The sequence below is a fragment of the Amia ocellicauda genome, chromosome 17 (genome assembly GCF_036373705.1).
Source record: "Amia ocellicauda isolate fAmiCal2 chromosome 17, fAmiCal2.hap1, whole genome shotgun sequence".
NCBI classification, from domain to species: Eukaryota; Metazoa; Chordata; class Actinopteri; order Amiiformes; family Amiidae; genus Amia; species Amia ocellicauda.
The window spans coordinates 14,914,135-14,937,610 of NC_089866.1; the positions used below are offsets into that span (position 1 = coordinate 14,914,135).

Here is a 23,476-nt window from a genome sequence, read left to right on the forward strand (position 1 = left end):
CCCTTTCCTCACGCTGCCCAGGCTGAACAGATGAAGGGAGAGTCATTTCTGAAACCAGGGGGAGTTTTCACTGGGGAGATTACAGATAACACACACTCTGAAAATGAGAGAAAATAAAACAAAAAATAAAAGTCGAGGAAGAATATTTTATTTAGCTCCTCAAACTTAACTTCAGTGTACGTCTAACAGTGAAGTCCGGTCAGTGCATCTAACCGTTCTGCTGGACTAATAAAGAAACAAAAACAAAAAGCACACAGAAAATGTTGGGAACATGAAATGCAAGTCTCATTTCAATGCTATGCCAACATCTGCACAGCAATTCTCACACTGGGGACTCTTCACACCTTTCTTCCCGTTAAACTTCACTCCGGCCACTACACGTTTCATGAGAAGATGGGAGTGTTTATTGAATATATTCCATCGCCGGTTTTCATGAAACTCTTAAAATAAAATAAAATCAGGTGTTGAATAATTCCCTGATTTGGTTGCCTTTTACATTTTGGGTCAGGGGGTGGGGGACCAAGAGGAGGAGGAGAAGGAAAAACGTTTTAAAACTTAATTTGCATCCCAACTTTATTCCATCACTCTCACAAGCCCCCCCACCCCCCCCTCTCTCTCTCTCTCTGCCTCAGGGTTGTACAGATGGGCAGGAACTGTATATGATTTTTCATCAGTGTGTGTGAGTTTTCTGGTTTGTGTGTTGTGTATATGAATGCATGTGTGCCTCAGTGTGTTGCAGTGAGAGTCAGTGTGTGTGTCAGTGTGTGTGTGACTGACAGGGTCTCTGTGTGTCTCTCAGGTGAGGATGGTGTCGTCGATCTCCTCCGTGCTGTCAGGCTGCCCGGCGATGCGGCGCAGAGAGCGACGACAGCACTCCGCCAGCAGGTCCGTACTGGCCGTGTCCAGGATGGCCGTCACGCTCTGTCGGGGAAACGGGGGGACAAGTCAGTGCGTCTCTACAGGTCTCAGCGGTGCTCTCTCCCTCCCCCTTTCCCAGTCTGAAGATGCAGTGCTCGCTCTGGGCCCCCCTGCCCCGTGTCTCACCGTCATGCCCTGGTCCCCCTGTCGGAGCTGGAGCAGGCTGACGATGCAGTGCTCGCTCTGGGCCCGCACACTCGTGTTCTTGTCCTTGGTGTTGTCCAGCAGGGCCTTCAGCAGCGGCTTGACCAGCGCCGGCTCCAGCGGGGGGGTGGCGGGGTCCCGGAAGACCCACCACAGCACCCGCTCCGCCACCAACCGGATATCACTGGAGGGGTTCTGCAGACACTGCGCAGGCGGGGAGGAGAGGCAAAATACACATGTAAGGAATACCGATGTGGAAAGACAGGATATCGTCCACTATACTGTACTTCACCACCCAACGCCTTCACTCCTCCTCTTCACTCGAGGCTCCCCCACCCCCAACCTCTCCGCTCTCTCACCTTGACGAACTGTGTGATGACCCTGGGCGGCACGCTGCCCCCGCCCTCCGTCTCGATCTGGTGCTTCATCAGGAAGCCCATCGCTCTGATTCCACTGACGGCAATGGGGATCTGGATGGGGGGGTGGAGAAAGAGAAATAAAAAATGTCACTACCCACTATCCTTTCACCCATCTCCCTCATTCCCCCAATCCTTCATTCCCCCAATCCCTCTCCTGTTCCCTCTCCGCCTCCCCATCTCTCGTACCCTGTCCGCAGTGGCGTTGCTCATGATGGCCTCTGTGACAGTGGCGCCCTGCTCCCCCGCGCACAGCCGCCCCGCGCAGCGCTTCACTGCCACGGACAGAGCCACGCCGCGGCCGTGACGCACCATCCAGTCCACCCCCGACACGTCCGCTGGAGGGGGGAATAAGATTTTAACACAAAACATCAGAGCAAAATGTGGTTCAATCACTCAAAATAATCCTCTAAATCAATCTGAATAAGGCAGTCAGCCCGTCTCCACCTTCACCTGTATTCTTAATCCCTAATTAAGCCCAAACACCAGCCCAGACCCCCACTGCGATATACCATTAACAGTCCCACCCCCTGAACCCCAACCTGCCTCGGGACTCAAACCCTGAGCCAAACCCAGACCAAAATGTAACCCTAATTTGGTCACTCTTTCCTTCAACTACTAAATTTATATCAATTATTCAGACTCACGCTCTCGAAACCACATAAATGTTACCGTAAGAACATTCCTGCCTTCACCTGTATCGCTTATTAAAACTTAAATTAAAAACTTTATTTAAAAATTAAAAAGTACATTATGATTTTGAGAGCTGTGCTGTAGTTCAGTGCTCTGCTTCACTCACCCAGGATGTGCTGCTGCAGGATAGTCTTCAGCTCCTCGTCAGACAGGAAGGCACAAACCTCTCCCACACACCCAGCTGCCGACATCCGTGTCGCGTCCTGCAGGATACACAGGGAGAGAGAGATACACACACACACACACATGCAGGGAGAGACAGGGATGTGCAAATATTAAGTAATGAAACTGTAGTAGTGTAGTTCACCTGTATTCACTAGCGACGGTGCTCTGAATAGCACTGTGCTGTATTGAGGGTTTAAGGGAGGTTATTACAGGACCAGCTATAGAGACTCCTGCCTACATTAATTATTTTTAAAATCATCATTTTGGAAGCACTTTCAAATAATAAAACTAAATCACACAAACCAAACTGCCAGTTTCCACAAGACCTTGACATGTGGAACCATAAATAATGACCATTTAAAAGAAAAAAAAACGATTCATTCAGTTTAGCTCAGGGAGTTGAGGGGAGCTCTAGTCACAAACTATGATAGAAACAAACATTAATAATACAAATAAAATCTTGGATGGCGCTGGCTGAGCAGTCAGTTAGGTTCTCATCAGATAAGAGCATTGAAAAAAAATACATGTAAAAACCGTCCCCGATTGAAAAGCCACTTCCTGCTGCTCTTCCTGTCGGAGCCTAGAGACGAGGCTGACTGGGTCACAGGTTGAGCTCAGACTCTACCACACGCACACGCTCTCTCTCTCTATTTCACTCTCTCTGTTCTCAACTCCCACTCTCTTTCCTCCTCCCGCCCGCCATCTCTCTCTCACTCATTGCATCTCATCCAACTCTCTCCCCTTCTTGCCCCTGCTCTTTTCCTCTCTTTCTCCTGCCTCCCCCCAGTGCTCACCTCATCGTGTCCCAGCATGCCAAGCAGCACAGTGGTGATGTTCTTCCGGATTGCGGGGTCAACCTTCCCCCCGGCTCCCTGGATCACAAACCGCAGAGCCTGTAGCATAGTCTCCCTGAGAGAGGTGGAGGGCAGAGGAAGAAGCGGGAGGAGGAGAGAGGGAGAGGGAGAAATTGAGATGCAGTTCCCTCCATTCTCCACTGCCTCTCCCCTGCCCCGCTCCTGCCCTCCCTCAGTACCTGACTCCAGGGTCGTCTGTGTTGCGGATGGCGGAGAGCTGCTCTGTGAACAGGGGGTCCACCTTGCTGTGGATGGTGACCAGCTGGCCCAACGCCTCAGCTGCCCGGAGCCGCACCGCCCGGCTGGAGTCCTGCAGCGCCTTCAGGAAGGTGGTCTGCAGCTGCGGCAGGAAGGGCTTCAGGGCAATCCCAACCTGGAGGGGGGGCAAGGGAAGTCAGGCCAATATAGCATTTTTAAATGGGGGGGGGGTAGGTACATTCCTGCTTAAATCATTCACTTTAATTCCTGTTTGATTCTCTGTCAAAGAACACAATGTCTCGTTGTCTGAGGAAATGTCTAAACTACTGCACCTCTAGTTTCAAAGTCCTATTTACAGATATTTACAAATAAAGGTAAAACTTTCACTTTCTCTTCTTTAGCATCAGTTCAGTTTCTTCAGTTGAGCATATATACATAAACAAGAAAAAAACCTAATAAACTATGCAATAAACTATGCAATAAACTAAACTGGTGTAGAACTCAAAATGCAGACTTATACAATTATAAAACAAATAACGAGTATTTCAAAACAACATAAACCTAAAATATATCCTCTTATGCAACATGAAAGTGCTTTGAAATGTCTGTCCATTACAGCTGCGTACATCAACAAGCTTTTCAACACTGCAGTGCATTGCCAGACTGCCTTTTCACACCGTGTGCCGACACAACAGGTCGGGGTTGCATTTAGCAGCCTGGCAGTGTCTTTATTCCACATTTTCGGAGACAAAGTCTGCGGAATTAACACATTCCTACAAAAAAAAAAAAGGGGGGAAAAAGGAGTAGACTTGTCCAGACCTTAGACAGTAGCAGGGTGAGGGTCTCCAGCAGGGCGGTCTTCACGCTCCAGCTGAAGCGATCCCCCAGGATGCGAATCAGGGGGCCGGTGATGTTCACCACGGAGGGCCGCAGGGCTTCGGCCGAGGTCAGCTTGATGACCAATCCCAGCGCGCGCGCCGCCTCCTCCTTCTGCTCTGGCGCCCCAGTCAGCACGCCCTCACGCAGCACTGGCAGGACACAGGTCACTCCCTGGATGCAGAGGGACACAGGGTGTCAACACGGGTGAGTGTGCGCCCGTGTGTATAGAGACGCAGACGCACAGAGATTCATCAGTTTCCTGTCTCACCTTCTTGGGCAGGCAGAAGCCAGGCAGGTTCTGACCCTTGACCTCCGTGGCCACCAGCTTGAGGTCGTGGTGCAGGTTGTCGATGAGGGCCAGCTGACTGCCTGCGTCCAGCCGCTGCAGAAAGGGTGTAGAGTGGAGTCAGACCGTACACACAAACACACGCCTGTCTCTCTCCCCTCCCTCCATGCCCCTTATATCATTTGCCATAACCACACCCCCTATCCCAACTCCCCTCTTGCCACATTGCTCCTCCATCCCTCCTCTCACAACAAGCTCACCTGCCTTCCCCACCATGCCTCCCCATCACTCCTCTCTCCCTCCCTCCTTTACCATGGTGCTTCCCCCCTCCACCCTCTTTCTCTGTCTCCCTCCGGCCACCTCGGCAACTCCCTCCCTCGCTCTCTGCTCACCTTGATGATGGTGTTGAGCGTGTCCCAGCTGTGGTGCAGGACCTGCGGGCAGGGGTCGTTCAGCAGGCGCAGCAGGCCGGACAGCAGGTTGCGGGTGTGGGCGCTGTGCTCGTGCCGCGTGCACGAGAAGAAACCGCTCAGCAGCGACACGGCGGACAGGCGCAGCCCCGGCTCGGACGAGCGGCTGAAGTCCAGCAGCTCGTCCAGCACCACCCGCTGCCCTGCCTCCTCCTCCACCGACAGCAACACCGTCAGACAGCTGGACAGCTCCTGCAGATTGGAAAGGGAGAGAGAGAGGAGGAAGGGGAGTGGAGGGAGGAGAGAGAGATGCAGACAAAGAGAGAAAGAAAAAACATTAGTGACAACGCCGAGACAACCTAAATCAGGTGCACAGGTGTGCTTGCTGTCCTGCGTTACCTGTTCTCCCTCCTCGCTGCCCAGCTTGTCTCTCAGTGATGACATCAGTGCCGGCAGGATGACTCCCAGGTGGCGTGTCAGGGCGTCTCCCGCCACTGCGGAGAGGAATGCTAGCACACGCGTGTTCACAGGAGGGGCCGTGAGCTGGAGGGGGAGAGAGAGAGAGATGGAGGGGGATGGGGTTTGACCTGTTAACTGTGTTAAAAGGTGTACTGTGGGTCAGGTGTGCAGGTAATTGTGGGTACACAGCTGGACAGGTATTTTCAGGTGGGCAGAGTGCAAGGTGTGTACTGTTACAGGTGTGTACAGGGTTTCAGGTATGCAGTGCATGCAGGTGTGGAGTCTGTACAGGTGTGCAGTGGTTAGTGATTCAGGTGTACAGGCGTCTCACCTTGGGCACCAGGTAGGGCAGCACTGAGCGGCTCTTCACTGCCATCACCTGCTTCAGACCATCCAGAGCGAACTCTGCTGTCTCCTCATCGTCCTGCACAACACACACACACAGCTGCACATTACTGTCCACTCACCCAGACAGAGACTCGCACAGACAGCCATACAGAGAGACAGACGTGCACACACACACACACACACACACACACTGCCCCCTCACCAGCTGCTGCAGCAGGGCGGGCAGGATATCGTCCAGCGCTTGGTGTCCGATGGTGGCGTGGAGCTGTTCGAAGGTCAGGGCCGCCGCCTCACGCACCTCCTCCAGTGGGTCGCACAGCGCCCGCCGCACCGTGGGCACCAGGGACTCCGAGAACACCATCACCTGGGGAGCAGGGCGGATAAAGATCGTCGTTATACATTATATGCATATTATTATTATTATTACAGCTCTGATGATTGTATGTGACTGACCGCGTCTTTGCTGGTGGACTTCATGATCTCGCTGAGGCCGATGCAGACGCCCTGGCGCTGGTCACTGTGCTCCGAGCGCAGACCCTCCTCCAGGATGGGGATGATCTCCGGGAGGATTTTCTCTCCCAGCTTCCGCACCAGATCCCCCAGCGTCCGCGCCGCGATCTGAGAGGGTGAGGGAGAGACACAGACGGGGAGAGGGAGATTTATTATATAAACTTGTGCAAATTTAGGTCTAATTTTGTTGTTGCTGCTGCCTTTTCAGTTGCATGTAGTGTTCATTTCATTTATTGCACACGCGTGTTGTGGCAACGTACCGTCCTCTTGTCGGAGCAGGTGCTGGCCAGGAAGCCGAGCAGCAGGCTGAACAGGGTGGGCAGGATCTCGCGCAGCGTGCGCGGTGTGTTGGACACCACGATCTTCCACACGTGCAGTGAGGCCTGGCGCACCACCAGCTGCGTGTCTGAGCGGCCCATGTAGAGGCCGGAGAGCACCCGGTTCCGCCGCTCCGGGCCCAGCGCCCCGATGATCGCCTGGGAGACGGGGGGAGAGGGGATGCGAGTGTGAACAGCTGCCTTTTTTCATCTCTTATGATCCATTCGATAGCTTCCACTGTCCATCTTTGATCTGTTCTTCTAGCAGTGTGTCCAGCCCACTGCCACTCTTTCAATTAAGTCACATATTTTGGTTTGATTTTGGATTCATGTGTGCAGTAGTGTGTGTGTGTGTGCAGTAGTGGACGGTACCTTGTTGGACTGGGCCGTCCCAAAGTTGTCGTCCTCGGAGGCGGTCTCTGTGGTCATCTTCCCCGTTACCCCGGAGATGTGGAACAGCAGGTCACCTAGCAACTGAACTGAGCTGAACCTGCGAGAGAGATGGAGTGGGGGAGCACCGCGTGACTGTCCATCTGTGCGTCATTCTGTCTCAGTTGGCGTGTCTGCATCTCTATTGTGTAGACGTGTTACTGTGGGTACCCCAGGCAGGGATGTGTGTGTGTGTGCTGGTGTGAGTGTGTCAAAGATGTGCGTGGGCATTTTCCTGTGTCAGCGTCTGTATGTTGCCGTGGCAGTGTGTGTGTGTACCTGATCCTCCACATGTCGTGGAACAGGCCTTGCTCCAGCTCGGGCAGCAGCAGGGCGATGGCCGTCTCGGCGTACTGGCTGATGATGCGCTGCCCCGCCCGCAGCGCTGTGTCACGCACATACTCATTCTCATCTGCCAGTGCCTGGGAGAGAGAGACGAGAGTAGATGTGCATGAAAACAACCAGTCATTTGACAAGACAGAGAGGACTTAATACTGGTCATGCCAATAAGGCAATTTTAATCTGTGATGGAGGGAGAAAAAATATTGCAGATAGAAAAGGATATGGAACAGGAGAGAAAGGGAGACACCCAGAGAAGACAGAAAGACACAGAGAGAGACAGAGGCACAGAAAGAGACACACCTTGAGGATGCAGGGGATGATGGGACCGACGTAAGGTGTGAACTGGTCCCCAAAGGTGAGCGGCAGGTAGATGAACATCATAATGTAGCCGTCCCGCACGTGGGATGCGATGTCCAGCCGGCTGGCTGTCTGCACCACCTCGGGCATCAGCCTGTCCAACTTCTCCACCCCCAGACCAGCCATCACCTCCGCCAGGCCTGGGAGGAGAGAGGGAAGAGGAGAGGGAGGGAGAGAGAGATGGGAAAATATATGTTACTACAGCTGTCATTGCTTTGTCCTATTGCAGAGGGGGAAAAAAATCCCAGGGTGACATCACAGTGAGAGTTGGGGTCACAGCACACCCTGGTGGCACCTGTGGGGAACTATAGGTGGCAGAAGAGTTTGTGTGTGTGCGTGTGTGTGGGGGCAATCACCTTGGGCGGCCCCAGAGCGATCCACAGAGCTCTGCTCAGACGCCAGCGTCTCCATCAGCCAGGGAAGCAGATCGTCGAAGCAGGACTCGCCCATGCCCTTCACCATGGCACCCAGCGCCTTGGCGGAGACTGTGCGCACCTGTGGGGGCAAAGAGGCAGCACTGAGACACACAGAGAGAGTGACATGCACAGAGACACAGAGAGAGAGACACACACCGAGAGAGAGAGATGGACACACATACAGAAAGATACTGACAGACAGACAAAGATGGACAAAGGCAGCGACAGACAGAGAGACGGACACTGACCTCAGGCACAGGATCCAGCAGTGAGGCCTTGAGTCCAGGAATGACGCTGGGTAGGTAGGGGGAGAGATCCTGCAACACAACAATGCAACAGTCAGCGTTGAAGCCACAGCAGGGACAGTGGCTCACATTGCAGCATCAACTGTGGTGGGAGGCTCAGACTGACCTTCTGGTCAGTGAGAGAGTACATGTTGCCGATGATCTGGGCAGCCATCTTGCGGGTGTCAGTGGAGCGGTCCATGAAGGCACGCTGCACAATGGGCATGATGAGGGCAAGGGATGGCGCGTCTATGAAGTGGACGAACTTAGTGTCCAGCAGCGTCTGCAGGCAGCGGTGGGTCTTCCGCGATGGCTCGGTCAGCGCGTCCAACAGGATGGGTGTGATCGCTGGGGAGAAATATGCAAATCGATCACTGGTCAGCGTTTTGCATGACTTGGATTCCTTAAACCACATATCGGTCATTCGTATCACAGGGTCCTGGTCATAATGACAGGTCTGATGTGGGCGTCTCACCCAGGATCTCAGGGTTGCGGATGACGGAGCCGATCTGGCGCAGGGCCTGCTGGCCGGCCTTCTGCACCTTGACGTGGGAGTCGGTCAGCACCTCCGTCAGCTTGGGCACGATGCTGGGCAGGCAGGAGGACAGCTGCTTGGGGGCACAGAAGGCCATGGCACCCAGGAGCTCCACTGAGCCTGGGGCGGGGGGTAGAGTTGGAGAGGTAGCAGGAGTGGAAGGGACAGGGGCGGTAGATGGTGAGAGGAGAGAGAGGGGGCAAAAGGTGAGGTGTGATGTAAAGAAGGAGAGAGAGTTTGGAGGGGCAGGAGAGAAAGAAAAAACAAAAAGACTTTTAAAACTCCACCGATGTGATCAGTGAAATACAGAGACAGACAGACGGCAGTTCTGGACTCGTTTGCTGTTGCAGTGACACCCACCTGCCTTGGTCCTCCAGGACTCCTCCTCCAGTGCCATCAGCAATGAGGGCAACACGAGCTTCACCCCATGGGCACTGAGGTTTCGCATCACAGCCTTGGCACAGTCATCTGCCGCCTGGGGAGAGAGGGATGGTCACACTCACTGACTGGCAGAAAGACTGACTGATTGTTAGTTATTAATGGACACCAAACGAGTACGATGGGTCGAATGGCATCCTCTCGTTTGTAAACTATGTTCTTATCTCACTCACCTCTCGGACGTACTGGTTGCCGTCCCCGAAGCAGAGCAGCAGGTGTGGCAGCACGTGGACCACATACGGTTCGAACAGCTTCCCCAGCATGTTACACAGCATCTCGAACGCAAACAGGGCACCTGCGCACAGCACAACAGCACCGCGTCAGCTCCTGCACACACTACACACACACACCCACCTACAGACACACAGTCCGCCCTCCCCTCCTCCTAACCACCCAACTGACCTTCTCTGCGTCGGAAGTTCTTCTTATCCTGGATGGCGTCGGTCAGGGTGGACATGATGTCCTGTTGCTTCAGGGACAGGATGCCCAGGCCCTTGACCAGGCCGGCCAGCCCGTAGGCGGCTCCCTTGCGCTCAGCGTACTTGTCGCTCTCCAGCAGCAGCTGCAGCAGCTTACGCACCATCCCTCCTGCGTCCTCCTTTATGGCCGGGACCAGCGGGGGCAGGCAGCTGGCCACCGACTCCTGGACCTGGAGTGGAGAGAGAGGGAGAGAGGGAAAGAGGTTACTATTCATAAAGAGAGCGAGAGACACACACACACAGGTAAATAGGAGAGTCCGCCCCCGAGTCAGTCCAGTGCGCTCACCTGCTGCGAGGGGGTGGACAGGGTGGTGATGAGCTTGGCCACGATGGGTTTGACCTTGGGGTCGCTGCGGTCCAGATGCTTGGCCAGCGAGCCCATGAGCACGACCACACTCTGCCGCACAGCGTCGTAGCTGGCGTCCTGGGGGGCGCCACGCAGGAACTCCTCAAACACCGGCAGCAGCGAGCTCACGTTGTCCTTGGGGGGCACAGAGGAAGGGGAAGATGGGGGGCTGCATCACTGGCACAGATTAAATGGTCTCACTGTACTGGGGTAAGGGAGGGGTATTGTCTTGCCTACTCCAATGTGTGTGTGAGTTGGGGTGTGTGGGGGGGCTTACCTTGCCGTGGGTGTTGAGGGCGGACAGCGCTGCGTCCAGCATAGCGCGACGCACCTCTGGGTGCCGGTCATTCAGTGCGTCAGGAACGAAGAACAGGAACAGGGGCGTCACCTGGGAGCCGTCCAGGTACTGAGACAGCCTGTTCAGGGCCAGGGCTATACCACACCTGGAGAGGGGGGGGTCCATTACACCTTGCATTGTGCAATTCATATTCAATTCATGCCAATACGTCTGTCACTGTCTGCTAAGATCTCCTGTTCCTGTCTGTCACTGTGTTGGCAACACTGATATAACGGAGTCATGCTATTCTATTCTAATTTATTTCAATTGAAAATGAGGGAGGAAAAAAATAGGACAGAAGGAAAAGAATCATCAGAGGAGGGAGTGACAGAGAGAGCGAGGTGTCAGTGAGTGGACAATGTCTGTGACCACAGTCCTCACCTGGCCTCCCACTGGTCTGGCGGGGACTCTGAGATCACCCTGCCCAGAGCGTCCAGGACTGGGGGTGGGCGCTGTGGAGAGGGGGAGAAAGAGGGAGAGTGAATTAGAGAGAGAGAGAGAGAGATCACAAAAATGTCATACTATGAATATAACGGACCTCTGCAGACAGATAGACACGCACACACTGGCCCCACACTTACATAGAGTTTCTCCTGGTACAGCTCCACCAGCTGGCCCATCACTGCAGGCGCCCGGTCTCTGTACTGGCTCACCGCGCTGGACAGGGCGTCTGCCCCCGCCGCCCGCACCGCCCCCTCCGCCTGCGTCACGTCACCAATCAACAGAGTGCACAGCTCTGGGACCACCTCCAAACACAGCGACTGCCACAGCCTGGGGGAGCAGGGGAGAGGGGGTTAAAGCATGGAGTAGGGTGCGAGAGAGAGAGAGCGAGAGAGGGTTAAAGGAAGGGAGATTATTTTTATAAAGGGAGAATGAGGGAAAGAGAGAGAGAGAGAGACAGAGAGAGAAGTAGGGAGGATGTGTGTCTGACCTGTCTGCCAGCTGCCTGCCCTCCTCCTCCACATCGAAGCGAGCCACCCACAGGCGGCGGAGCACACTCAGTCCGTCCGCATCCTCACTGTCTGTGGGTAGCACCATCTCCAGCTCCAACAGGCCCTGACAAAGAGAGAGAGAGAGAGTTACTTTACAAAGACACACACCACTACTGAGAGAAAGGCACACAGACAGACGCACAAAGAGAGAGACACAGACGCACTCATAAGCACTGAGAGACAATGACAACCGCCACACTCACCCTGAGCACGGCGTCCCTCACAGCGAAGCAGGGCGACAGCAGCCCCTCCAGCAGAACATCGATCTCTGGCTGCTCGGCTGCCGCACAGCCCCGCCCCCCACCTGCACTGGCACAGAGCGTGGTCAGACACTGGGACGCCAGCACCTGAGACAGAGAGACGGAGAGATCAGAGAGAAATGCACACACTGAAAGACACTGACGGGTTCTCACAAAATAAATCAGGTACTGGATTCTGCTTTAATTTGGATTGTGAGTTGCGGGGCAGTTACAGTACCTGCAGCCGGGGGGCACCGGTCCCAATCACCCTGGTCAGCAGAACCAGCATGTCAACCCGGGGCAGGAGTTCTGGACCATTCTGTGAGTGAGAGAGGAGAGAGAGGAGTGAGGGAGGATGAGAGAGGCGTCTGTGTGCAGGGAGTAGAGTGCGTGGGGGATTATCAGTGCGTCGGTGTGCATCAGTCACCTCGTCGAGTGGCACGTCCGGGTGCTCGTTGCCGAGGTGAACGCTCCGGAGCTGGGCGTGCTCCTGCACCACCTGCAGCGCCTTGACTAGCACAGACTCCGCCTCCTCGCTGTCGTTAGGGGTGTCCTTCAGCATGGCACGCAGGAAGGGGAAGCAGAAGGAGAACGCTGGCCCTGAGAGAGGGTGCACCTCTGGGGGGGGGGGCAAAGGCACAGTGACACCACAGATCTCACAATGATCTCGACCGCATCAAAATTATTAGTATATTTATAAATCAATAGAAAAAAACAGGGATAATACCACATGGCGATAATAAACTATCGTCCCTCAACCTCCCACCCCAGCCCCTGCCCACCTTCCCTCCACTCACCGCGGTCTGTACGCCCCTCTCTGTGTGGCACAGTGTGTGTGTGCAGCAGCTCCACAGCGCGGCACGATGCCACGCCCAGCTCCTCCTGACACCACGCCTCGTCCAGCTCACAGGCCGGGTGGAGCAAACGCAGGGTCACGTGACCCAACAGCTGGCCTGTGCGGGGGGGAGAGGGAGAGAAGGGTAAACATACAGACCACTATAAAACAAGAGAGAGATGCCGCGATGTAGAGTAAAAGAAAATGGAGGGAAAGCAGAAACTGGAAGGAGAGAGGACAGAGAATAGCTCACTGGAATAGAAGAATGAATGAGAAAAAATTGAATTAAAGAAATAAAGGGAGGGATACTGTTTTATTGGATTTTGTGGTTTTTATATTGAAAATGTAAAATATTCAAAATTTTAAAACTTATGATTAAATTTTTTTTAAATAAATTCCTAAAATCACTTAATGTGATTAACTTAAACAAAATACATGAACTCAAATAAACATGTGCGTAAATCAATAAAACAAACTTGTGATAAATGGCAAACTGCCAAACCAACAAAAAAGGTCAAATACATTGAAATTAACTGAAAATGCATCAGATAAATCATAAAACAAATAAAGGGAGGGAGGGAGAGAAAGGAGAGGGAGAGTGACAGAGAAAATAAGGAGACTGAAATACTGTTTATTAGGTTAAAGTATTTTACATTTCTTAAAATTATAACAATTCAATATTTTTTTAATACTTATGATTAAAATCATTTAAAATATCAATTCTTAAAATCACTTAATTTTTAAAATCTTTGTGATTTAAAAAAAAAACTAAAACAATTAACTTACAATAAATAGACTGAAAGAAAGAACATAGGAGGGTGATGACACTCACCCAGGCCATGCAGCTCAGGGGGCAGGAGGCAGTTCCCCAGGTGCAGGAGGGGCTGTTGAACCCGGGGCGCTGCCAGGGGGGAGCTCAGCAGGGGCAAGAAGCAGCGCAGCATGGTGGGCAGGTGCTGGGCCAGCTGAGGCGGCTTCCTGCTCAACACTGCCCCCAAGAGGCTGAGCGCAGACTGCAGCTCCTCATCCAACTGCAGAGTGAAAGAGTGAGAAACATAAGTGACAGGTTTTGTATCTGTACAGGATGTGGGTGTGTGCACGTCATGTGTGAGGATCTTTGAGTTTTGGTTTGCGTCTGTGTGTAAGTGTGTCAGTGCGTAGTTCGTGAGCGAGTGCGTAGCAGCGAGCCGGCCCACCTCCCGCAGCCTCTTGCGGACGGCTGTCTCCCTCTCCAGCTGGGCCTGCAGCATCTCCTTCTGCTTGCTGCTCAGCTGTAGCTCCTCCTTGATGCCCTTCTTTCTTTTCATCTCCTGTGAGGACGACACACTGACCGTCAGCACAAACACACACACACAGAACCCCTCCCTCTCTGTCAAACACCCTCGCTCTTCTCCTCTCCATCCCTCTCACCTCCTTCAGCTCCAGCTCTATGATCTGCTCTTTGAAGGAGTACGCCTTGTTCTCCCGCTTCAGGTTTCCTTTCTTCGTGCTCTCCTGCTGGGCACTGCAGGGGGGGGATATAATTACACACATGCACACACATTGGACACACAGAATGAACAGAGAGGGAGGAGTGCATACCTCTGCAGGATGCTCTTGTCGTACAGCTCTCCGTCGGGCGTGTTCATGATGGCGTACTCTTCGCGGGTCACCTGACACAGTGCCGGCCGCTGCAGCACCTCCATGATCCGCTCGAACACACGTGGGAGCAGCTTGCCCGGGGAGAGCACAGAGAGTGCACCCACTGCATTCATCGCAGCTGCAGCCTGCGGGGGAGACAGACAGGTGTCAATGTTTCAAACTGATATAATAACACTACATCTTATGTGATTGACGTTAAAGTGAACTACAAAAGAATAGGACACGGGTCTGTGGGCGTGGCCAGAGACAAACAGCACCAACAACACTAAGAATTGGAACTCAGAATTCGGAACCCATCCCATAACTGCAGACTAGAATAGGGGAATGGGAATTTGGAATCCAGGACCCCCGTGTTCCAGGGGCCAGCCCAGTGCTCTGACCTGCTCGGAGCTTTGCTTTTGCAGCAGGCTGGACAGGATGGACTCTGCGTTCCTGTCCACAAACGCTCCTGCGTCCAGCTGCATGTAGGACAGGATGACTGGCCACAGGCCTCGCCGAGCCACCTCTGTGAGAGAGAGAGAGAGAGAGAGAGAGTTTTAATACCTGCACTATTACTAAACATTTTTTAAATACAAAAATAAATAAGATCAATCACATATACCCACACAACATACAGCAAAACACAGCCCCACCCACAGACAGTTACACTGACAGACACGCACACACTGACCTATAGAGGGGTGGTGCGCTGCAATGATTATGTCATTGGCCAGCCGCTCCGCCTCGGAGGGATCGTCACCCAGCCCTGGCACCGTGGCGATCACGCACAGCGCCTCCCGTAGGACACGGGGGTGGATGTAGGAGCGGCCCAGCTCTGTCAGCTCCCCCACCTCCGTCACCAGTACCTCGGGAGGCAGCACCTGCATGGAGGGGGGTGCAATTGGTGTTAAGACAGTACAGGAGGGCAATTTACTTCCCCTTCTCTCCGTCCCTTTCACTCTCCCCTGCACCCTACCCTACCCCCTCTCGCCAGCTCCACTTCACCTTGTGTGTGTTCAGCACGGTGTTCAGTTCCCCCAGAAGGCCATGGGCCAGTTTGGCTCCACCCAGGGCCCCCAGCAGGCGGCGCACTGTCTGCTGAGCCTGTCTGCGCACACGCCACTCCCGGCACAGCAGCACACTCACCACACTGCGATGGAACATCCTGAGAGAAGGAGAGAGAAAGTGGGGAAGCAGGAGGGATAGAACGGGAGAAAGGAAAGCATATTTAGATTCTGTGAAAGGATCAGATAGAGTGGCACAGACACTGTCATTATTCAAAGTAATCAATGGGTGCTCAGAGTGCTCGGGCATAGAGACGTATTCAGACACAGAGAAGGAGAGAGACGTACTGCGCCTTGTTGTCAGTAAGTCTGTGGGGATGGTCCAGGAAGAGACGCTCACTCAGCTGCAGCACTGTACACAAGGCTGAGAGGGACAGAATATTACACACAAACACAAAACCACATTGCATTAGTCTTGAGCTCTACAACAGCAAAGTCAAAGTAAAAAACGCAGTAGCACTGTTCAGAACAGTGTCAGTTTGTCAGTCAGTCTCACCCTCCTCTGGCGCCTGTGACAGGAACTTCTCAGAGCTGAACAGCTGTTTCTTCTCATCCAGGACCAGCAGCCAGAACCCAGGCAGCTTGGACTCTGGAGCAGAGAGGGACACACAACCAGAGAAACACATGACAGGTGTCAGTGCACGTCAACACAAATATCGATCTTGCAACCATGACAGCCGCACAGCACAGGCGGAGAGACCGGAGACCAGAGACCGCACTCACCGGTGTGGGAGTCTAAAAGACTGAGGCGACACAGCATCACCGCAGCTGCCACAGCCTCGCAGAGCAGGGAATGCTGGGTCGGCTGGGCGGCCGCCTTTTCCACCGTCTGCACCAGGAGGGGCAGCAGCTCCAGTGCCTGGGAGAGCGTGTCTCCTAAATAGGGAGAGGGAGAGAATTCAGACATGGTGACCAATCCTGCATTTATAAAGACAAAGAGAACACAGAGACAGACAAAACAATAGAGTCACCGTCAGCCAGAGAGAGTCAAAGACGGACTCTTTCCGTCAGTCCACACCCTCAATGCAGACAGACGGACAACAAAGTCTAAAGTGACACGGTTGCAGACACAGAGATATGGTCAGACACACAAACCACCTGCAATACAGGCAGACTGCCCTGACCCCCATCCTCTCCCAGGACACCGACCTTTGAAAGCTCCCAGCATGCTTTGCAAGTAGGCATGGCGCACTGCGGAGGTGCTGGTCTTCAGAGTAAAGGCTTTCTTCAGCCAGGTGAGCAGGGAGGGGGGCACCTGCACGGTCATACGGCCGCTCCACTGAGCCATCACACCCACAGCATGGACCAGTGTGCCCTCATGGACTGGAGAGGGAGAGGAGGATAGAGAGGAGTGGGAGATGATACACATATGTTAATACATGTACAGGTCTTGTATTGAATGTTCTCTATCTGCTAATGTTTGTCGATGCCTTTTGGCAATCACTGAGGAGTTTTAGTCATGCCTGGAAAGCTTTTTATGCATTTCAATTTGGCTTTTGGAGATATTAGGCTTTAGTGAACAAATAAAATTGTTTCTTAATTCATGTTTTAATTATTTGAATGAGAGAGAAGTGGAAGAGAAACTTGGAGAGATGGGGAGAGTGAGAGAGGGATTCAAGAAGGAGGACAGGAGACTGGAAGACTCTTACCCTCTTGCTGCAGGAAGGGGATGAAGAGATCAATGGCCTGAGTGCTGAGTGTCGTGGTGGAGCTGCCCGATGCCGCGTGATGACTCAGACTACCGATACCTGCATACACATGCAAGACAGTAGTTAAACAGGGAGACACACAGGACAGCAGAAAGAGAGAAAGACGGACAGAGAGAGAGCGAGAGAGAGAAGGAGACAAACAGACTGCTGTCATAGCAGTTATACAAAGAGACACACTGGCAATCAGGTGTCGGGGTGACAGCCGGGCCTGGGTCAGTACCTGAGAGGACGCTCATCTTCTGGGCCACCACACTGAGCTTCCCCTCGGAGCCTGAGGACAGAGGAACACACAGTGTTACACACACAGGCCAGGGTACCGCCCAGAGCCAAGCACAGTGAGCGCTGCGCTGTCGTCAGTGCGCACAGGTGTGAGTGTCTTGTGGTGAGTGTCATCTTGTTGGGTGTCACGGATGGCGTTGTATGTTTTGTCAAACTGCATGTTGGGTCTCACCTCCCAGGATGTTGAAGAGTAGAGTGAGGAGCTCCTGCACAGCGGTAGCGTCGCTGCACTGCTGGGCCAGAGTCCGCAGCGCCAACACAGCCTGCTCCATCAGCACCGGGCTGTTCGACTTCAGCTGACCTGCAACACAGCACAACACACTTTCACACTGCACAGCACAACAACACTATCACACTGCACTGCACAACAAAGCACACACCGGCATACTGCACAGCCGGTCTCCACCTTCACCCAGACCCCACTGTGTTACACTATTAACATTCATGCCCCGTGTGGGCCGACAGCAGCCTGAACCCCAGCCCTGGCTAACCCCAGCATGTCAGGCCAGGCCCATGAAAATCTACTCCCAGTTAACCCAGTAGAAACACACCCTCCACTTGAGAGAGAGCCTCAGTTTACTGGGGACTCGAACCCTGAGCCAAGCCCAGAATGCAACTTTAATCTGATTAATAAAATACATTTTAGCGTATCATTTGGCCAAGATGCTCAATATATTATTCATAAACACAAGACACTTCCGATCCACCCCAGTCAATCCAAATGTACACAAGGAGTCACATTCAGTCAGACGGCAGTGTGCGCTCGCCAGACTCACGATCACACAAAAGGCACTCGCGACATCAACTTACTGGCCAGTCCTTTTCCTATGTCCATTGCATACTGGCTGAGGTCAAGGGTTACGGAGGCCAGTAGACTGGAAACGGCTGTTGAGAGAATAAATTTATCAAAATCAAGATCAGCTGCTGCGATACTGGAGGGAGAGTGAGGGTGAGAGACGGAAAGAACGAGAGAGAGAGCAAGACAGATAAAGTGAGAGAGCGAGACTGCACTCAGCGACTCACTCTCCATGGCGTTCTCTGGGCTGCGCAGGAGGGATTTCTGCAGGGCCGGCAGCAGCTGCTCTTTGAACTCCGGGTGCGAGACGTGACGCAGCACCGCGCCACACTTATCCTACACACAACAACACAACACAAGCGTCACTGGCCTTTCCTGGTTTGTTAATTTTTTAAAGTTTTGTCATGTTTGCTCTGTGTTGCTGTGGGGGGCATTCCACCCTCTTAATCAGGGGCTAAATGGTAAAAACCTGAAGGAATCTGTTAAGCCCTCAAGGACTGGGGTGTCAGGATAGATTCTCGTTCATTAATAAGCTGCTTGAGACGACGTGTGTGTGTGTGTGTGTGTCTACTGTGCAGGGACAGAAAACAGGGTCTGACAGAGGGACTGATGTTGTTCTGTGCGTCAGCCCACTTACCAGGATGTGTTTCTGAGGCTTGGTTTTGCTCATCAGAACTGTCTTGAGGTACAAGTCCAGCAGGGCACTCTGCAGACACAAACCAGCAGCCCATGAATCACTATAAACGTCACAATCACAACATCAAGAGCAACAATTAACAGTGGAAACACGGAACCAAAAAGGACAAATAGAAGTGATGAAGAGAGAGATAGAGAGAGACAGAGGCAAAGCTGTAGAGAGAGCGACAGAGTGACACAAACTCACAAACCGCGTCCCTGATGCTGACCTTGTGCTTGTCCACAGTTGCGGTGTCTCTCTGGGCCGTGCAGAACTCCACACATGCGCCCAACAGGCACAGAGAGCTCGCGTTTGGGTCCAGGCTGAGCAGTGTGGTCAGGTACTGATCTGCCAGACCTGGGTTCTGGAGCAGCAGCAACACACAAAACAGTATTATTATTTACAATTACTATTATTAGTATAATTACAATTATTATAACCACAATTAAGTCATACAACTTTTTGTTTTTAATCCAAGGTGACTTGCAAGGAACACGCAACGCCTCATACTTGCCCAGCATTACTCCACACCATGCCTTAAACCCCACAATAAACAACACCATCACATCACAACATATGAAAAGAGACAACAGCTACGCAGCACCTCTGCACTCACCTCTCTCCACAGCTGGTTGAGCCTCTTCAGGGCGGATCGTAGGGCGTTCTTGGGTGCCCCACCCAGCACCTCGGACAGCAGCAAACTCTGCACCTCCAGCTGAGAGGGGCATGGGGGGGGAATAGTTATTATCATTATGATGTCGTACTCGCACTCCTAGTGACTGAGTGACAGATTATTCAGTGACCAAGTCTGCACACAGAAATAGAGACCAGCACACCGATTGACACACTGTGACACAGACACATTGACATAGAGCGACACACTGACTGACTGACCAGTCTCTTCCAGGTGGGCCCTTCTCGTCTCTCTGTGCAGGGGAACACGCAGCGCACCAGCAGGCAGGTCCAGGACAGGGCCAGAGAAGCGGCCGCAGCTGTGCTCTTACTGAGAGAGAGAGAGGGAAGGAAAAGAGGAGACAGAGGGGAAGGAGAGTGGGAGAGAGCAAGAGAAAAGGAGGGGATCATCATTAAATTCAGACACAGAACAGACATCGGTTCTGAAAGGACTGGCAGGAGTGTACCGGGGTGAGCAGCGCTTACCTGGGTACCCCAGTCTTGCTCATCACACCGCAGCCCTGCAGGCTGTGCAGGAGGCTGGCTGCCATGGCATCGGGCTGCGACTCCGCCAGCTTCCGAATGGCTGAATGAAGAGCCCGACGGGACGCCGCATCCCTGAGAGAGTGAGAGAGAGTTCAGTTATGTGGTGTAAACTACATTTAAGCAGACAGAGAGAGAATCAGAAACAAACAGAAGGCAGAGACAGACACAGTGACACAATGTCCTGATGGACTGAAAGACGAATCGCATGGACAGAGTGTACAGGTTGGGGAAGAGAGAAATGAAAAGGGTGGGGGCCCAGAGGAGGAGAGGGAGTGGGGGGGTGCTGACCTGTATCGGTGGAGGGTCAGACAGAAGAGTTTGCACAGCCCCCTCACAGCCGTGTCTGGCAGGTCTGCAGGGAGAAACAGCAGGACAAGGTTACACAACAGCTGTCCCACAACGTTCCCCACAGTCCACCCACAGATCCTGCCGTCTCCACACTATGCATGCTGTCCCTGCTGGCACACACAGTCCCCACACTGTCCACACACAACAGCAGTGCGTGGGAAGGGCAGTGGTGCCGGGACATATTGCGCTGTGCCTCACCTGTGCTGGCCACACATTGCTCCAGCTCCCCCAGGACCGCCCGTCTCTCTCTCACGCTTGCCGTCGTCACCTTCACCGCAAACCTCCTCAAGGTGTCCGCAACCTGCCCGGTGTGCGCACACAAACACACAGAGAGGGGGAGGAGGGAAGGGAGAGAGAGTTCAGTTCCCAAGTATTTACATTATAGGGGAGATGGCTTTATTCCGTATCATACACATATATATGTACTGAACAAAATTATAAACACAACATGTAAAAGTGTCAGTCCCATGTATCAGGAGCTGAAATGAAAGATCCCAGAAATGTTCCATGAGTACAAAAAGCTAATTTCAAAAATTTTCACTTATTTTCATCCATGTTAGTGAGCATTTCTCCTTTACCAAGACAATTCATCCACCTGACAGGTGCGGCAGATCAAGAAGCTGATTAAACACCAGGATCATTACACAGGTGCACCTTGTGCTGGGGACAATAAAAGGCCACTCTAAAACATGCAGTTTTGTCACACAATGCCACAGATGTTTTGAGTTTTGAGGAAGCGTGCAATTGGCTGCAGGAATGTCCACCAGACCTGTGTGTTGCTAGAGAACTGAATGTTCATTTCTGTACCAGCAGTACGTCCAACCGGCCTCACAACTACAGACACGTGTACCATGCCAGCCCAGGACCTCCACATCCGGCTTCTTCACCTTTGGGATCATCCGAGACCAGCCACCGGGACAGCTGAAAACACGGTGGGTGGGTTTGCACAACCGAATAATTTCTACACAAACTGTCAGAAACCGTCTCAGGGAAGCTCATCGGCAGCTTGTCGTCCTCACCAGGGTCTTGACCCAACTCTGGTGGACCTTCCTGCAGTCAGCATGCTGATTGCATGTTCCCTAAAAACTTGAGACTTGAAATCCATAGATTGAGAATGCATTTAAATTGACTGATTTCCTTCTAAGAATTGAAACTGAATTGAAATTGAAATTGTTGCATTAATATTTGTGTTCTGTGTATATTTATACACACGTTACACATCATGCAGCAGGGAACACAAGACGATAATACATACTGAAGAGAGAGAAAGGAGGGCTGAGGATTGAGTGGTAAGTTTCAGTTGCAGCCTAAGACACTGAGCTGGGCTGACAGGGCAGGAGAGCGCTCAGCCGCTGTCACACTGGGCACTAATACTCGTTTGCGGACTGGCACGGCAGAGGTGACATTTGAGGACATCTTGCAGCACCGGGGTCACGCTGGTGTTGAATTTCAAAAATCAGAAATCCAAACCAGAGACGACACACCTGGTCGTGTGTTCACCCAGCCCTTATTGTAACGGGTTTGCGATACAAACAAGCGACAAGCCGTTCAAATGGTCCTTTAACCGACCGGGTCTGTTACACATCATGTGAGTGTGTGCGTGTGTGTGAGAGTGTGTGAGAGTGAGTGTGAGTGTGAGAGTGTGTGTGTGAGAGTGTGTGAGAGTGAGTGTGAGAGTGTGTGTGTGAGAGTGAGTGTGAGAGTGAGAGTGTGAGTGAGAGTGTGTGTGAGAGTGTGAGTGTGTGTGTGAGAGTGAGAGTGTGTGTGTGTGAGAGTGTGAGTGAGAGTGTGAGAGTGAGTGTGAGTGTGTGAGAGTGAGAGTGTGTGTGTGAGAGTGTGTGTGAGAGTGAGTGTGTGTGTGTGAGAGTGTGTGTGTGAGTGTGAGAGTGAGAGTGTGTGAGAGTGAGAGTGAGAGTGTGTGTGTGAGAGTGTGTGTGTGTGAGAGTGAGTGTGAGAGTGTGTGGGGGGGTGAGCAGCGGAGGGAGTGGGCACACTGGGCAGACTATACACGCCGTGTGATTTTAACTGCGTCGCCGCCTCACGCCGTCCATTTTTAAATACAACATTAAACATAACGGTGTCACTACTGGACCGGGTCAGTACCGGAAGGCCCTTGAGTCTCTAGACCTCTCCACAGTGGCGTTGTGTAAGTTACGATATTCTTTGAAAAACTATGATATTCTTGGACAAGAAAAGTAGTATTGCGACTCTTGTCAAGTAAAGCATGTCTGCCTGTTTGCAGGGGCTGGTCAGTCGCCGCTGTCGCGCACACACCCGGGGCCGGTATCGGGGGACACGACACCGCCGGGACTCGACAACTTCGGGCTCCGGCGTCCACGTTTCGAGCGTGTGCGGCACTGCGAGTCTAACACTGGCACGTTTAAAACGAGGGGCGAGGTGGCGGTTAGGACCGAGGCCACCTCCAGGTTGTATTTGTTATAATGGCCATGAGTATTAGTGTTTAGTCACCCTGCTACAGTGTACGATCAGCACTGGGGTAGTTTGTTAGCTATCCTCCCCCCGCCGCCTCCTCCTCCTCTCGCTCTCTCTCTCTCTCTCTAAGGAAAACTCGCACTTTCTTTTGAACACCATTCATGCCATATCGTTGTAACCCGTTAACTTCGCCCCTTGCCCCCCACACCCCGAGCCGCCACAACACGAAGCCCGTAACAGCTATATTTTTCGTCAAACTCAACACAATCAGACCTGCGTGTCCGCTGCCATCTTGCCGGTCTCGAACCAGGAAGGAATTCTCGGGCAATCACTTCCGGGTCGCTCCAGTGAGCACCACGTGGAACGCGTGTGTTTGCAGAAATGGGCTCCCGCCTCAGTGCTGGCCTGGCTCACTTTTTTGTTTGTTTGTTTTTATTGACATGTATGTGTCTTTACGCTTGTAGGTTGATTGTGTATAAGCTATTTTACATCCCCAGAATACAACCGAACAAACGATCTGGCACGTTTGCAAGACACTTCCACCTGTACAAAGTGATTTAATTTCGACGCTGAAGCAGTTTCCAGCAGCCCCGTTACTTTACTGAACCCAGTCATTGTTTCTCATAAGAGCTCCCGCATTTTCACTAAGTTCTTGAATATCAATAATATAATACTGTACCATATTTTCCTTGAAGGTTTCTGCGTTA

The 23,476-nt window shown here is 52.6% G+C and overlaps 1 protein-coding gene across 2 annotated transcripts; it reads right to left on the minus strand.

The window, feature by feature from the left end:
* Positions 1-132: 132 nt before the first annotated feature.
* On the minus strand, positions 133-23,086 carry gcn1 (GCN1 activator of EIF2AK4). Of its 2 annotated transcripts, none has more exons than XM_066689186.1 (58): positions 23,043-23,086; positions 20,535-20,637; positions 20,277-20,340; positions 19,929-20,060; positions 19,665-19,773; positions 19,387-19,485; positions 19,000-19,134; positions 18,732-18,800; positions 18,322-18,430; positions 18,109-18,183; positions 17,471-17,599; positions 17,240-17,290; positions 16,960-17,058; positions 16,460-16,633; positions 16,034-16,186; positions 15,807-15,899; positions 15,599-15,674; positions 15,252-15,411; positions 14,938-15,127; positions 14,648-14,772; positions 14,208-14,392; positions 14,037-14,130; positions 13,823-13,936; positions 13,459-13,657; positions 12,589-12,744; positions 12,219-12,409; positions 12,030-12,110; positions 11,756-11,899; positions 11,492-11,616; positions 11,142-11,331; positions 10,942-11,012; positions 10,501-10,666; positions 10,164-10,358; positions 9,801-10,047; positions 9,572-9,693; positions 9,321-9,435; positions 8,901-9,080; positions 8,553-8,773; positions 8,390-8,458; positions 8,082-8,220; positions 7,669-7,865; positions 7,306-7,448; positions 6,970-7,087; positions 6,541-6,756; positions 6,224-6,388; positions 5,973-6,134; positions 5,754-5,846; positions 5,363-5,506; positions 4,946-5,215; positions 4,536-4,649; positions 4,208-4,438; positions 3,370-3,563; positions 3,131-3,245; positions 2,278-2,374; positions 1,668-1,816; positions 1,422-1,532; positions 1,045-1,266; positions 133-921 (listed from the first exon to the last, which is right to left on the minus strand). In XM_066689186.1, exons 1-58 carry the CDS (start codon positions 23,058-23,060, stop codon positions 796-798), a joined length of 8,034 nt encoding a protein of 2,677 aa, XP_066545283.1. In that variant the 5' UTR covers positions 23,061-23,086; the 3' UTR covers positions 133-795. The 2 variants fall into 2 exon arrangements, with proteins under 2 accessions (XP_066545283.1, XP_066545282.1); XM_066689185.1 differs by lacking the exon at positions 23,043-23,086 and adding an exon at positions 21,106-21,150.
* Positions 23,087-23,476: the final 390 nt, after the last annotated feature.

Bases quoted from the DNA above. Each gene is read 5' to 3' on its own strand.
- gcn1 (XM_066689185.1), bottom strand. From the start codon at position 21,135: ATGAACATTCAGTTCTCTAGCAACACACAG. The intron at 11,013-11,141 runs GTAAGTGTGGGG...CCCTCTCCACAG, and splicing joins TGTACCAGGAGAAACTCTAT to CGCCCACCCCCAGTCCTGGA. The intron at 3,564-4,207 runs GTCTGGACAAGT...CCCCCCCTCCAG, and splicing joins TCACCCTGCTACTGTCTAAG to GTTGGGATTGCCCTGAAGCC.